Source organism: Apteryx rowi, unplaced genomic scaffold, assembly GCF_003343035.1.
Source record: "Apteryx rowi isolate R43461 unplaced genomic scaffold, aptRow1 scaffold_475, whole genome shotgun sequence".
In the NCBI taxonomy this organism is placed as follows: domain Eukaryota; kingdom Metazoa; phylum Chordata; class Aves; order Apterygiformes; family Apterygidae; genus Apteryx; species Apteryx rowi.
The window spans coordinates 637,296-650,154 of record NW_020450733.1 but is presented as its reverse complement, the minus strand read 5'-3'; the positions used below and the strand labels follow the sequence as shown (position 1 = coordinate 650,154).

Genomic DNA, 12,859 nt, shown 5'->3' with positions numbered 1-12,859 from the left:
CCCACCGGCGGGGTGTCTCACGCCTCGCCTCGGCTGGCGGCGGTCCCGCAGGGCTCCGGGGTGGGCGGCTGGCTGGCGTTGGGCTGCGCTCCCCTGCTGCCTGCTSCCTGCTCCGTCCCGCTGCGCGGTGCTCCCCGGCACCGCCCTGAGTGACGACGAGCCTCTCTGCGCCCCGCAGATCGTGTACGAGGGACCGGAGCTGAATCACGCCTTCGGGCTGTGCCACTACAGCAGCTTCCTCTTCTGGACCGAGTACCGCAGCGGCAGCATCTACCGCCTGGACCAGGCYTCCAAGGTGGTGAGCCTGCTGCGGAACGAGCGCCCGCCCATCTTCGAGATCCGGATGTATGACGCCCAGCAGCAGCAAGGTCGGGGGACCTCTGCGGTCTTGCACCACGGCTGTCTGTCCATCCCCTGCACCCTCCCCCCTCGTCCCCATGCACCCTGTACTTCTCTCTCCATAAACCCTGCTATCAGTCATCCCAGGCCCTTCACCCTTTCCCCTCCTTCTCCCCTTCTCTCCTGGCGTCAGCGGCCGGTTCAGCCGGGCTCCCATCCTGCAAGGAGTCCCCAGCGCCTTGCGTGGCCTGCTGGACTAGGCTCTCCGGCTGGATTCCCGCTGTGGAGCCCGTGGAGGGAATTGTGGGAGGCTGAGGGCACTCAGCAGCCCCCGTAGGGTTCGGCAGGGTTACGCGRACGCTGACGTCCCCTCCTCTCCTGCCTTGTGTCTGCAGTGGGCTCCAACAAGTGCCGTGTGAACAACGGGGGCTGCAGCAGCTTGTGCCTGGCCACCCCTCGGGGCCGGCAGTGTGCCTGCGCCGAGGACCAGATCTTGGGACTGGACTCGGTCACCTGCCAGGGTAGGCTGCTCCGTGGGGACGGGGTGAGGATGGGCTGGCTCCGGGCTCGGGGGAGGCGGGTGCTCCCTGCTCCGCTGGGAGACTGCGGACGAGTCGCATCGCCTGCTCCGGTTCCTCCTCTTGTGAAATGGCGATAAGGCCAGCAGCCTCCCTGGGGAAGCACGCAGAAATCTCTGGTGGAGGCTGCTGTAGGGGAGCTGCCTGCCTTGTGCCGAGGCGTCTGTGCCCAAGCACTCTGGGGTGGGTTTGCTCTGCTGTGCGTGAGCTTTGAGGAGAGCCACGCTCAAGAGGGGGAGCCTGGGTTTTGCTGGGCTTTGCCAGTTCCGCACGAATGCGAGGGGTGAAGTTCTGCTGAGGCAGCATGCCTGCACGCGCAGAGTTATCCGGGATCTGTCCCCCTCCGTCCCGCACTGCCTGTTGTCGTTTTGTTGTTGGGAACCAGTGCACATGGGCATGGGGTGTCTGCGTGTGAGCTGCGAGGATCTCGGGTCTGCTGGGCGCTCGTGGAGGCAGCCTGCCCGCCGGGGGACGYGGGACTGTCCTCCTGCTGCCCTGCATCCCTGCACCGGCTGCTTGGTTAAAACCATCCCCGCCTCTTGCTTTTCCTTTGCCAGCCAACCCGTCCTACATCCCCCCTCCGCAGTGCCAGCCCGGCGAGTTTGCCTGTAAGAACAACCGCTGCATCCAGGAGCGCTGGAAGTGCGACGGGGACAACGACTGCCTGGACAACAGTGATGAGGCCGCCGAGCTCTGCCGTGCGTAGCAGCCCCTGCACGGGGGGTGGCAGTCCGTGCGCTCCTGGGGCATTGGGATCCGGGCTCAGCCGAGAAATCTGGCTTCCCCTAGATGTGGGGCTGGCAGCCGGGGCTCCTGCGTCTCCTGTCCGGCTCTAGGAGGGGAGCAGGTTCACGTGGTTGCAGTGGGGGAGGAGGAAGGAAAATGGCGATTAGGAACCTGGATCCCCGCTTTGATCTGCAGCGCTCTGCCTTTTTTGCCTGGGTTTTTCTCTGCGCCAGGAGCAATGTGGGTGGGAGATGGGGAAGGGAAGGTCCTGAGCAAATGTCTCCCTCGCAGACCAGCACACCTGCCCTTCGGACCGCTTCAAGTGCAAGAACAACCGGTGCATCCCCAATCGCTGGCTCTGCGATGGGGACAACGACTGCGGGAACAATGAGGATGAGTCCAACTCCACCTGCTCTGGTGAGGAGCCTGCCAAGCCCTCAGGGGACGGAGGGAGGACTCGTGCTGCTGAGCTGAGCCGCAGCCTTTGCTGTTCCCTGCATACGCTGCCGGTTTGCAGCCGGGGTTTCGGGGGTCTCGTGGGGGTGTCTCTGCATTCCAGGTGCTGGCTGCCCTTGCTGCAGCGAGTTTGGCTCCTGCACCTCTGCCACGGGGTTTGTTGCACCTCTCCGCCGGCACCCTGTGGCACGGCCAGTTGTTAAAGCTTTCTGTCTCCCCCTGGTCCAGCCCGGACGTGCTCCCCCAACCAGTTCTCCTGTGCCAGCGGGCGCTGCATCCCCATCTCCTGGACGTGTGACCTGGACGATGACTGCGGGGACCGCTCCGATGAGTCGGCCTCGTGCGGTGAGCTGGGCCGGGGAGAGCGCCGGGAGCAGTGGCGCAGGGGGAGGAGAGGGGGCTCTCCCCGCGCTGATCCTGCCTCTGCCTCCTCCGCAGCCTACCCGACCTGCTTCCCCCTGACACAGTTCACCTGCAACAACGGCCGCTGCATAAACATCAACTGGCGGTGTGACAACGGTAAGGCCCCGCCGGCACGGCACGGCACGGCACAGCCCGCGATGGCGAGATCAGAGGCCGGGGGCAGCCGGGGAGCGGGGCTCTTTGGCTGGCCCGTGTCCACAAGGGCTACCTCCCTTCAGTCTGGAGCCCAGGCAGCAAAGGCAGGAGGAATTAGCTGGAGCTATAAATGCAGCGCYGGGACCCGCGTGTTCCCTGGCCGCCCTGGGGGAGCGGGAGCTGCAGGAGCAGCCGGGCAGGGATCCCTCCAGCAGACCTTTGCAAGGTGACCAAGCCTGTGCACCCCAGCGCTTTAAGCAAGGTTCCCATGGCCTGTGCTGGTGGCCGGGCTGAGCCAGGCCGTGCGCTTAGCCCCGGGAAAAGCGGGGCAGGACTCCTGGCGGCTCTGCTCTGGCCTCACTATTCTGTTTCCAGGGTCAGGCCCGGGAGAGAGGGTTTGCCCTAAGGCTGCTCTCTTTCCTTACAGGTTTATTTTGGGCTTCCTAACAACTCTGCATTGTTATGTTTTAATTAGTGGCTTCRGAGTAGGTGAGGCATGTTTAGAGCTGGTGTAAGGGAGGTAAGCAGGGAGCTGCAGGGTGCAAACCTCTCCCTGGGCTCTTAATGAGCCCGTGGCCTCTTCCTCCTGCCTTGGAGCYGCCAGCTGCTATGGGGCCGGCTGTTTTCCTGGGGATCCACAAATGTGGCCAGGCAGCAAGGAAAGCATGCTGCTGAATGATGGCCTTGGTGCTGGGCATCTCCGTGCACGGGAGCCGAGGGCCTGCCATGGCCAGACCCCGCATGGCCACGGAGCCAGAGCCGCCCCCGGCCCCGGCCGCCAAAGGGCTCCCACCCGCCCACCCCTGCTTCTGATCTCGCCCAGCCCCCGGGTGTCCGCTCGGCCCTGCCACTGCACGGCGTCCATGTGTCCCTTTCCATGTTGGCGTCTGCGTCCCCGCRTCAGCCTGTTGTTGTGCTGCTCTCTGTGCCTGTGCTGTGTTGTGTTGTTTTGTGTGTCATTGTGCCCACTCCCCTGTCTTGGTTGGTTCTGTGTTTCAGAAAAAGATTGTGGGGATGGCTCTGACGAAAAGAACTGTCCAAAGCCTACCGGTTAGTGCATAGATCAACATGCACCAGACCCCGGCCCGCCCGGGCGCCCCTAACCCCACCGCCCCGCCGGGCTGCCGCGTGCCCCCTTGTGCGCACGCTGGCAGCTCCGCTCCAACAAATCGCGCTCCAGCAGCGGGAGAGAATTCGAGGAAAAGGAGCCGTGCCTCCCCACTCGCTCCAGCGCAGCAGGCTCAAAAGCTCAGCCCCTGTTAGCGGGAGCCCAGCAATGCTGCAGGAGCTGGGCTGGCCTGGAGCTGCGGCAGTGCTGCGGGAGGCAGGCGCTGGGAGCGCAGGCCCCGCGCCGACGCCAGGACGCCCGCCCGCTCTGCCAGCTTTCCCAGCGCTTCCGAGGGCAGGAGGTGGCCCGGCGTGGCAGGGGCGCAGCGCACGGGGGGAGCCCCGGCCCCGGCAGCTCCAGAGCCGGTGCTGCACCGCTGCCGCCGCAGGATCCAGAGCTCCCGGCYGCCTGCGAGCGAGCGGGAGGCGCGCTCGCCGCGCTCTCCCCCCAGCAAACTGGCACCCACAATTGGCTGTCCCGTCCCCGTTGCCCACGCAGGGGCGCCCGGCCCCATCCCGCCCCCCCTGGCGCTGGGCGCCCTCCCAGCCCCGGTACATGAGTGATCTATGCAGTTTCTGTGTTTCATTTCTCTGTGTGCTGCTGGTGGCCCGGCCACACCGGGCGAGTGTGTCTGGTGGGAGGCGGGGGCCGGGGCACCGAGCTCTCCGTTCAGCTGGGGCTCCCGCTCCGGGGCCTGGCAGCGCGGTCCTGCTCGATCCCTGATGTCTCCCCGCTTCCCCCAGCCTGCTCCTCTGGCAGAGGCGGGGGGACGCTGCCTCCATGCTCTGGCGCTGCCCCACGGCGCCGTGCTGCAGCACGGCCCTGCTGCGGCCGCCCGGCACGCGCTGACTCTCCTCCCGCTCCCTTTCCCTCCTCAGACAACGACTGCGGGGACAACAGCGAYGAGGCCGGCTGCAGCCACTCCTGCTCCAGCAACCAGTTCAAGTGCAACAGCGGGCGCTGCATCCCCGTGCACTGGACGTGCGACGGGGACAACGACTGCGGCGACTACAGCGATGAGACCCACGCCAACTGCACCAACCAGGGTGAGCCGCGGCGCGGCTGCGGAGAGCTGGGCCGTGCCGTCCCTCCCGGCTTGCTGGGCTCGGAGCGTTYGGCACCGTGTGTCCGTCCACGGGGATGTGGGAACGAAGAGGGTGGTTTGTAGCCCAGCTCCTGCCTGCGGCACAGCCCACGGGAAGGGCTGAGGGTGGAGCCGCTCCATGGCATGGAAAAGCTTGTGCGTGACCTGCTTTGGGAGGCCCCAAACAGGCCTGTCCCCTCCTGTGCACCGGCCCTGCAGCCGCGCAGCAGGGAGCAAGCGGGCAAAGGGRCAGGTGGGTGCAGCAGGGAGATGTCCCCTGGCCCCAGACCCTGCAAAGCAAGGAGCCCCCCAGGCAGAGCTGCCCCAGCCCCCTGCTCCCAGGAGGGATCCTGCAGCCTCGTCTGCCCCCTTGGATGCCCAGACACCACCCTCCTGCATGTCCTGGGGCATCCAGACATTTCCCTGCTGAAGTCAGAGCCTGGAGCTCCTCCCGCACCCCAGCAAGGCCCAGCTGGTGCCTGGGCTCTGGGCGCGCAGGGGGTTAATGCAGCATGTTTTCCCCTCCGGCAGCCACGCGCCCACCCGGAGGCTGCCACACGGATGAGTTCCAGTGCCGGCTGGATGGGCTCTGCATCCCCATGCGCTGGCGCTGCGACGGCGACACCGACTGCATGGACTCTAGCGACGAGAAGAACTGCGAGGGCGTCACCCACGTCTGCGACCCCAACGTCAAGTTCGGCTGCAAGGACTCAGGTGACAGCAGGAGGGAGGGGAACTGCGTATCTGCGCCGCCTGCTCCATGGGTCCGGGCCAGGAACGCACATCTGGGCTTCACGAGGCCAAGGACGGAGAGAGGGATGTGTGCGGGGCCCTGCCAGACCCATGGGACCTGGGGTGACTTGGGCCCAAGATCTGGGTTGCAGGAAACACCCCTGGAACATGAATTCAGGAGAAGTTTTTCCCCTTTTAGATTTGAAAACTAAGTATTTTTAATTTGGAGGAAAAATAAAGTCCCTTGAGCGAGCACCAGGTCTGGGGGCAGAGAGGACTTCTGGGTGATGGAAATAACTCTTCAGTGTCTGATTTGCACCATCTTTGCCTCCCCCTGCCAGCCCGCTGCATCAGCAAGGCCTGGGTCTGTGACGGGGACAGCGACTGCGAGGACAACTCGGACGAGGAGAACTGCGAGTCGCTGGTGTGCAAACCGCCCTCCCACACCTGCGCCAACAACACCTCCATCTGCCTGCCGCCCGAGAAGCTCTGCGACGGCTCCGACGACTGCGGGGACGGCTCCGACGAGGGCGAGCTCTGCGGTGAGTGCTGAGCCGGGATGCCCGGCGCCTTCCCTGCCCGGGCAGAGGGAGGAGGAGAAGTCCCTGACGGCCGCACGGCTCTCCTCTCTGCAGACCAGTGCTCCCTGAACAACGGCGGCTGCAGCCACAACTGCACCGTTGCCCCCGGCGAGGGCATCGTGTGCTCCTGCCCGCTGGGCATGGAGCTGGGCTCGGATAACAAGACCTGCCAGATCCAGAGCTACTGTGCCAAGCACCTCAAGTGCAGCCAGAAGTGCGAGCAAGACAAGTACAACGTGAAGTGCTCCTGCTACGAGGGCTGGATGCTGGAGCCCGATGGCGAGAGCTGCCGCAGCCTGGGTGCGTGTGGTGGGGTGAGACCGGGGGGCCCTGCGGGGTGCAGGGATTCGCAGTGGAGCTGAGAACCGTGCCGACGGGGAGACCACGGCCCGGCCTGATCCAAGGTGGAGGATCTGCCAGCGGAGAGTGGACCCCTCGCTGTCCCTACCGGGCAGGAGCTGCTCTCTGCAGGAGACAGGGCTCCGTGGCCACCTTCTCCCTCCCAGGGCCAACCCAGAGCTCAGCCCTGGCCCGTGTCTCCTCGGGAATTTTAAGCAGGGAATTTGCTTTTCCCCTGCTGGCCTCGTTCCTGCAGAGCAGAGAAGCGGACCCTGGGTCTGGGGGCAGAAGGGGCTCGGGGGGCTCTGCCAGCCTGTGAGAACCCGCTTTGTGTGCAGCGGCCGCGCTGTCCTGCCAAGGTCTGCTGCTGCTGCGTGGGTGAGCCGGAGCTGTCCCCCGCCAAGGGCACAGCCGCGTCCCCGTCCTCGGGGCTGTCCTCATTGCGGTTGGCAGGCTTGGTGGCACAAGAAAGGCAGCTCTGTTCCTGGTGCCCAGGAGCGAGCGGCACGGCCAGGGGACGTTTTTTCTGAAGCCAGAGGACACGGTGGGGGGTGCAGGCACGCAGCAGGGCATGAGCCTCGGCCCCGCGCGAGGCTACGGTGGACTGTGATGGTACCCCGGGCTGGTTCTCCTCGGGGCCTGGCCGCACAGGCTGACCCTCCAAGYGGGGAGAGAAGAGAAGCGGTGCCGGTGGTGGGGCTGGCAGGAGGGTCTGCGGTACGGGGATGCGGATGGTCCTGCAGCTAGGGCCGGAGCCAGGGACACCTTTCACCCGCGAACGTGAAGATGGTTGGTCCCATGTGGTTCCTGCCTTGTCCGTGCCCCCCCTCTGACGCTGCCCTGTTTTTCCCCAGACCCCTTCAAGCCCTTCATCATCTTCTCCAACCGCCACGAGATCCGCCGCATTGACCTGCACAGGGGGGACTACAGTGTCCTGGTCCCCGGACTGCGCAACACCATTGCCTTGGACTTCCACCTCAACCAGAGCTCATTGTACTGGACCGACGTGGTGGAGGACAAAATCTACCGGGGGAAGCTGCTCGAGAACGGGGGTGAGCAGCCCTGGCGGTGCGGAGCAAGCTCGCAAAGGCCAGACGGGTGGAAGGAGAAGCGGAGGCGCCTTTTTGGCATAGGCTCCTAGAAATGAGTCCTTAGCACCCCGGCAATGGTGCAGCGGCGGCTGGAGCCCACAGCCCCTGTAATGATCCCTTTCTGCTTTCCAAGGCTGCTCATTATGTAGGAGTTAATTAGCATTCCCAATGCTTCCCTAATGGTAATTACAGCCCGGCAGCTGGGAGCACAAAGCCCAGGCCCCCCCGCCCCAGCGGTGCCTTCCGACGCCGGCGGCGCTGCGGGAGGGGGAGCACCCGGCACCTGGACCCGGACGTGGGCTGGGGTCTCCAAAGGCTCTGCCCCCATCCTGGTGCACAGAGAGGGGAAGAGCTGAGCCCTTTGGGCTTCAGGCCATGTTTTGGGAAGACGTTAATCTCGCTTGGGGGACGTGTTCCCCCGTCGACCCCGGTCAAGCCAGGTGGACCTGTTCAGGGCTAGGGTGTCGTGGGTGCCCGTGGTGTGTCAGGGAGGAGGCTCCCAGCCCTGACTCTCCTGGCACTGCTCCTCCCAGCTCTGACCAGCTTTGAGGTGGTGATACAGTATGGGCTGGCCACCCCCGAGGGCCTGGCCGTGGACTGGATCGCTGGCAATATCTACTGGGTGGAGAGCAACCTGGACCAGATCGAGGTGGCCAAGCTGGATGGCACCATGAGAACCACGCTGCTGGCTGGGGACATCGAGCATCCCCGCGCCATCGCCCTGGACCCCCGCTACGGGTACGGCAGGAGGGGGGTGTCTGTCACCAGGGCACGATGTTCAGTGTGAGAGGGGACCAAGCCGCAGGCTCCAGCCTGGTGGCACGCTGCTCTGCTGTTTTGGGAGGAGAAGCTCGGTTTTCCCGTGTGCCCTTGCTGAGCGCCCCTCCTCGGTGTCCCTCGCAGGATCCTCTTCTGGACGGACTGGGATGCCAGCCTGCCCCGCATTGAGGCCGCCTCCATGAGTGGCGCGGGCCGGCGCACCATCCACAAGGAGACGGGCTCCGGGGGCTGGCCAAATGGGCTCACCGTCGACTACCTGGAGAAGCGCATCCTCTGGATCGATGCCAGGTAACAGCAGGAGGCCATCTTCCCCCCGGCGCCTCCTCCCCTTCCCGAGTCCCCCAGGCTGCTCCGAGCGCCTCCCAGCCGCCRGGACCTCAGCCTCTCGCCCATCCCTCCCAGCTCTGGTATTTTCCTGGTTGCTTCCGTGTTGCTCGGCCCTTTGACTTCCAGGCTTGGTGCAAAGCCCTTCCTTGGGGGAGTCTGATGGTGCCTGTAGCATGTTCCAGCCTTTCGTCTGGGTTTTCTCCTCTGCAGGAGCTCTGACTCCCTGGTGTGACCCAGCGGCCATCCTCATCTGCAGCATTATGCAGAGCAGGGGCGGTGGTGGCCTGGACCCTGCGGGTTGTTGCTGCTGCKGTGTGAAATACTTGGCCCTTGCCTGTGCCCAGTTGTCCGCCCGCTCTCACCCCTTGTCTCCCTCTCCCCATCTCTGTTGGGGCACAGGTCAGACGCTATCTACTCAGCTCTGTATGACGGAACAGGGCACATCGAGGTGCTGCGGGGCCACGAGTACCTGTCGCATCCCTTTGCCGTCACCCTCTATGGGGGCGAGGTCTACTGGACCGACTGGCGCACCAACACGCTGGCCAAGGCCAACAAATGGACCGGGCATAACGTCACGGTGGTGCAGAGGACGAACACGCAGCCCTTCGACCTGCAGGTGTATCACCCCTCCCGGCAGCCGCTGGGTGAGGCCTGCAGGAGGCTGCGACGTGGGGTGGGAGAAGCGTGGTGGGGACACGGCGTTCGCACTCGGCGCGCGCCCGCATCCACTTAGCGTGTTGCAGGCGAGTTGTTTCCGCTCGTGCTTCAGGAGGGAAAAAGCTCCCGTGGGCTGGGAGAGCCTGCAGGCTGCCCCTCCTCACCTCCCGGCTGAGCCAGGAGACTACCTCCACGGCCCTGGCCACCGGTGCAGAGAAGATGCCCTGRTTTGATGAGGCCGAAGGCGGAGGGTGCCCCGGCTCCCTCTCGGGTCCAGGGGAGGCCATGGGGCAAGCTGTTCCCCGGCAGGGGTGTCTGAAGCGCGCTGCGGGCAGGTGGCCCTGCGAATGGAGGTGTCGCTGATYGTCCTTCTCCCTTCGCAGCTCCGAATCCCTGCGAAGCCAACGGGGGCAAAGGGCCCTGCTCCCACCTCTGCCTCATCAACTACAACCGCTCCCTGTCCTGTGCCTGCCCGCACCTCATGAAACTGGACAAGGACAACACAACCTGCTACGGTAGGATGTGCCCAGGGCTCCTGGCTGGGCCCGGCTGCCCCCGGGCAGGAGGGAGGAGGAGAAGGTGCCCTGCTGCAGACCCCGCTGGGCTCTCCAGGGTGAGCTCCCACTACTGCCCCGTCTCGCCCCTTCTCCCCAGAGTTTAAGAAGTTCCTGCTGTACGCGCGGCAGATGGAGATCCGCGGCGTGGACATTGACAACCCCTACTACAACTACATCATCTCCTTCACGGTGCCCGACATCGACAACGTCACTGTAGTGGACTACGATGCCCTGGAGCAGCGCATTTACTGGTCCGACGTGCGCACTCAGACCATCAAGAGAGCCTTCATCAACGGCACCGGCGTGGAGACTGTGGTCTCTGCAGGTGGGTGAGGAGGAGCGCTCCTCTGCACCCTCTGCCCTCCCCTCAGCCCCCGTGACATGGCAGAGGTGGCATTAACCAGCATGGATGCTCCCGCCRCGGAGCAAGCTGCCAGGCTTCCGGAGGCTTCTGGTCCACTTAATCATCCTTTTCTCTCCAGTTTGAGCATCATGCCAGAGCCTGTCCCCACAACTAACGAGTCTCCCTTCGCCCTTTCAGACCTGCCCAACGCTCACGGCCTCTCRGTGGACTGGGTTTCCAGAAACCTCTTCTGGACCAGCTATGACGCCAACAAGAAGCAGATCAACGTCGCGCGGCTGGATGGCTCCTTTAAGAACGCGGTGATCCAGGGGCTGGACAAGCCCCACTGCCTGGTGGTTCACCCCCTCAAAGGGTAGGTGTCCCAGCCGCGGGCTGGCTTGGGAGCACTGCGGCTCCGCGCTCACGGCTCCAGCCCCAGCACGCCGGGGGCCCTGGGGACACGGGGCGCCAGCAGGCGCAGATGCAGAGGGCTGGGAGCGTCAAAGGAAGCGAAGGTGTGCGCAGGCACACGTGTGCGTGTGCGTGGCAGAGCCGGTGCACGTGCACGGGGCTGGGGAGAACAGGTTGCACTTCGTATGCGTCAGYGCGCGTAGGAGAGCTGTGAGAAAAGGAGATGGGCCTCAGCTTAGGAGGTGCGCGTCTGCTAGTGTGCCTGAACGAGCCGGCTGTACTTCCGTACGTGCACGTGTGCGCGTGTGTGTAGGAGAGCGTATGCGAAGCTGAGCAGGCTGCAGATGAATGTTCAGCCAYGAGCATGTGCCGGTGCGTGTGTGCAAGAGGAAGGGGACAGGCTGCTGCTCTGCGCGCAGGGCCTTGCTGGACGGGGTGCGTGTGTGCTTGCAAACACCACGCTCGCTTCCCTGGGCCTGTGGGCCCGGTGCTTGAGGCAAGGGAGCAGCCAGCCTGTCCTGGTTGGGTGGCACGAGGGAGAGAAGGGCCAGCGAAGGGTTCGCCGGAGCCTGAAGAGGAGGTGAGGGTGCCGGCTGGGATGGTGGGATGCTGGCAGAGCTCAGAGGGACGAAGCGGGCAGGAGAGGTGGGTCTCGCTGCGGGAGGCGTGGGCCATTCTGTTAGACCCACCACGCTCACTGTGCTCTCACGGGTGCAGGAAGCTCTACTGGACGGATGGGGACAACATCAGTGTGGCCAACATGGACGGCAGCAACCGCACCCTCCTCTTCAGCAACCAGAAAGGGCCTGTTGGTACGGAYGTCCCTGCACACCCCCTCTGGGGTGCCCCCGCCTCCCAGCTCCCTGGCTGGCCCAAATTGCCTCCAGCCCGCCCTGGCAGCTCTGCTCCCGGCAGGACTGGTGGCCGAGCTGCCCCAGACTGCGGGGAAGCATGCCTGGTCCCCTCTCCCCACCCGCTCTGCTGGTCCCTTCCTTCCTCCCGGCTGCTGGAGCGAGCTGCTGACGGTCCGTTGCTTTCCAGGGCTGGCCATCGACTACCCAGAGAGCAAGCTGTACTGGATCAGCTCTGGCAACGGCGCCATTAACAGGTGCAACCTGGATGGCAGTGGCTTGGAGGTGATCGAGACGGTGAAGAGCCAGCTGARCAAGGCGACTGCGCTGGCCATCATGGGTGAGAGCTGGCAGGATGCCGGGGGTGCTCGCAAAGCTGTAGTCCTTTCCCAGGCTCAGACCGCTCACTGCCACCTCTAGTAGCTGTGGGAGGGGATGAGACCTCTTGTTCCCATGTTGTCACGTGTGAATCCGCGTGGAGCTGCAGCTCTGCCCTACAGATGGGAAGAGACGTGCAGCTGGGGGAGGAAGAGGGTGGGAAAGCTGCCGCATGCTCCTGCTTCCTCCCCGCACAGGCGACAAGCTGTGGTGGGCTGACCAGGCCTCGGAGAGGATGGGCACCTGCAACAAGAGGGATGGCACGGAGGTGACTGTGCTGCGCAACAGCACCACGCTGGTGATGCACATGAAGGTGTATGACGAGAGCATCCAGCAGGGTAAGCTCGCCTTTCTGCGGCAGAGGTTTCTGCAGGGCCGGGGAGAGGCTCTCCTGCTCCGCTGGGAGCCCTGTGGCTGTCCAGGCCTTCTCCCCGCCAGCCCACGCCTGCCCATCATCCCTGCAGCCGGTTCCTCCAGAGCTGTCGGAGCGCCCACGTCTCCTGCTGCGGTGCCGTGCAGCAGGCAGCAACGGCCGTGGCCGACCAGCCTTCTCCCAGCTGCCTGCAGCCCTCGGGGACGTGGCCCCAGCCCCCAGCTGCCCCTGACTTTCTCTTCTCCCTGCGGTAGCTGGAACCAACCCCTGCAGCGTAAATAACGGCGACTGCTCGCAGCTCTGCCTCCCCACTTCGGAGACTTCCCGGTCCTGCATGTGCACCGCTGGCTACAGTCTGAAGAGCGGACAGCAGTCCTGCGAGGGTGAGTCCGTGCCCACTCCCCATGCCCCTCGGCCGCCCTCCCCTCCTGCCGGGTCCCCTGGGAGCGGAGAGGCCCCACGGCCTCGCGCAGCGCGGCGCTGTCCGGCTGAATCGATCGCAGGCCGGGGAGCAAAGCCTACGCGGCAGCGCGACGCTCGCTGCGCTTCCCGAGCGCGGCCGTCCGCGGCTCCTCGCCGGGGCTGCCTCC

The 12,859-nt window shown here is 65.2% G+C and overlaps 1 protein-coding gene across 1 annotated transcript in view; it reads left to right on the top strand.

The window, feature by feature from the left end:
- LRP1 (LDL receptor related protein 1) overlaps positions 1–12,859 on the top strand; it is a 76,691-nt gene that overhangs the window by 35,971 nt on the left and 27,861 nt on the right. The window contains exons 13-33 of the mRNA XM_026078236.1: positions 179–368; positions 735–860; positions 1,475–1,615; positions 1,935–2,060; positions 2,328–2,444; positions 2,538–2,618; positions 4,644–4,811; positions 5,381–5,563; positions 5,923–6,123; positions 6,217–6,462; positions 7,356–7,553; positions 8,126–8,330; positions 8,496–8,660; positions 9,099–9,343; positions 9,740–9,871; positions 10,011–10,238; positions 10,455–10,629; positions 11,385–11,479; positions 11,709–11,858; positions 12,094–12,234; positions 12,524–12,652. Coding sequence (XP_025934021.1) covers positions 179–368; positions 735–860; positions 1,475–1,615; positions 1,935–2,060; positions 2,328–2,444; positions 2,538–2,618; positions 4,644–4,811; positions 5,381–5,563; positions 5,923–6,123; positions 6,217–6,462; positions 7,356–7,553; positions 8,126–8,330; positions 8,496–8,660; positions 9,099–9,343; positions 9,740–9,871; positions 10,011–10,238; positions 10,455–10,629; positions 11,385–11,479; positions 11,709–11,858; positions 12,094–12,234; positions 12,524–12,652 — 3,442 coding nt within the window. The remainder of the gene's footprint in view (positions 1–178; positions 369–734; positions 861–1,474; positions 1,616–1,934; positions 2,061–2,327; positions 2,445–2,537; positions 2,619–4,643; positions 4,812–5,380; positions 5,564–5,922; positions 6,124–6,216; positions 6,463–7,355; positions 7,554–8,125; positions 8,331–8,495; positions 8,661–9,098; positions 9,344–9,739; positions 9,872–10,010; positions 10,239–10,454; positions 10,630–11,384; positions 11,480–11,708; positions 11,859–12,093; positions 12,235–12,523; positions 12,653–12,859) is intronic.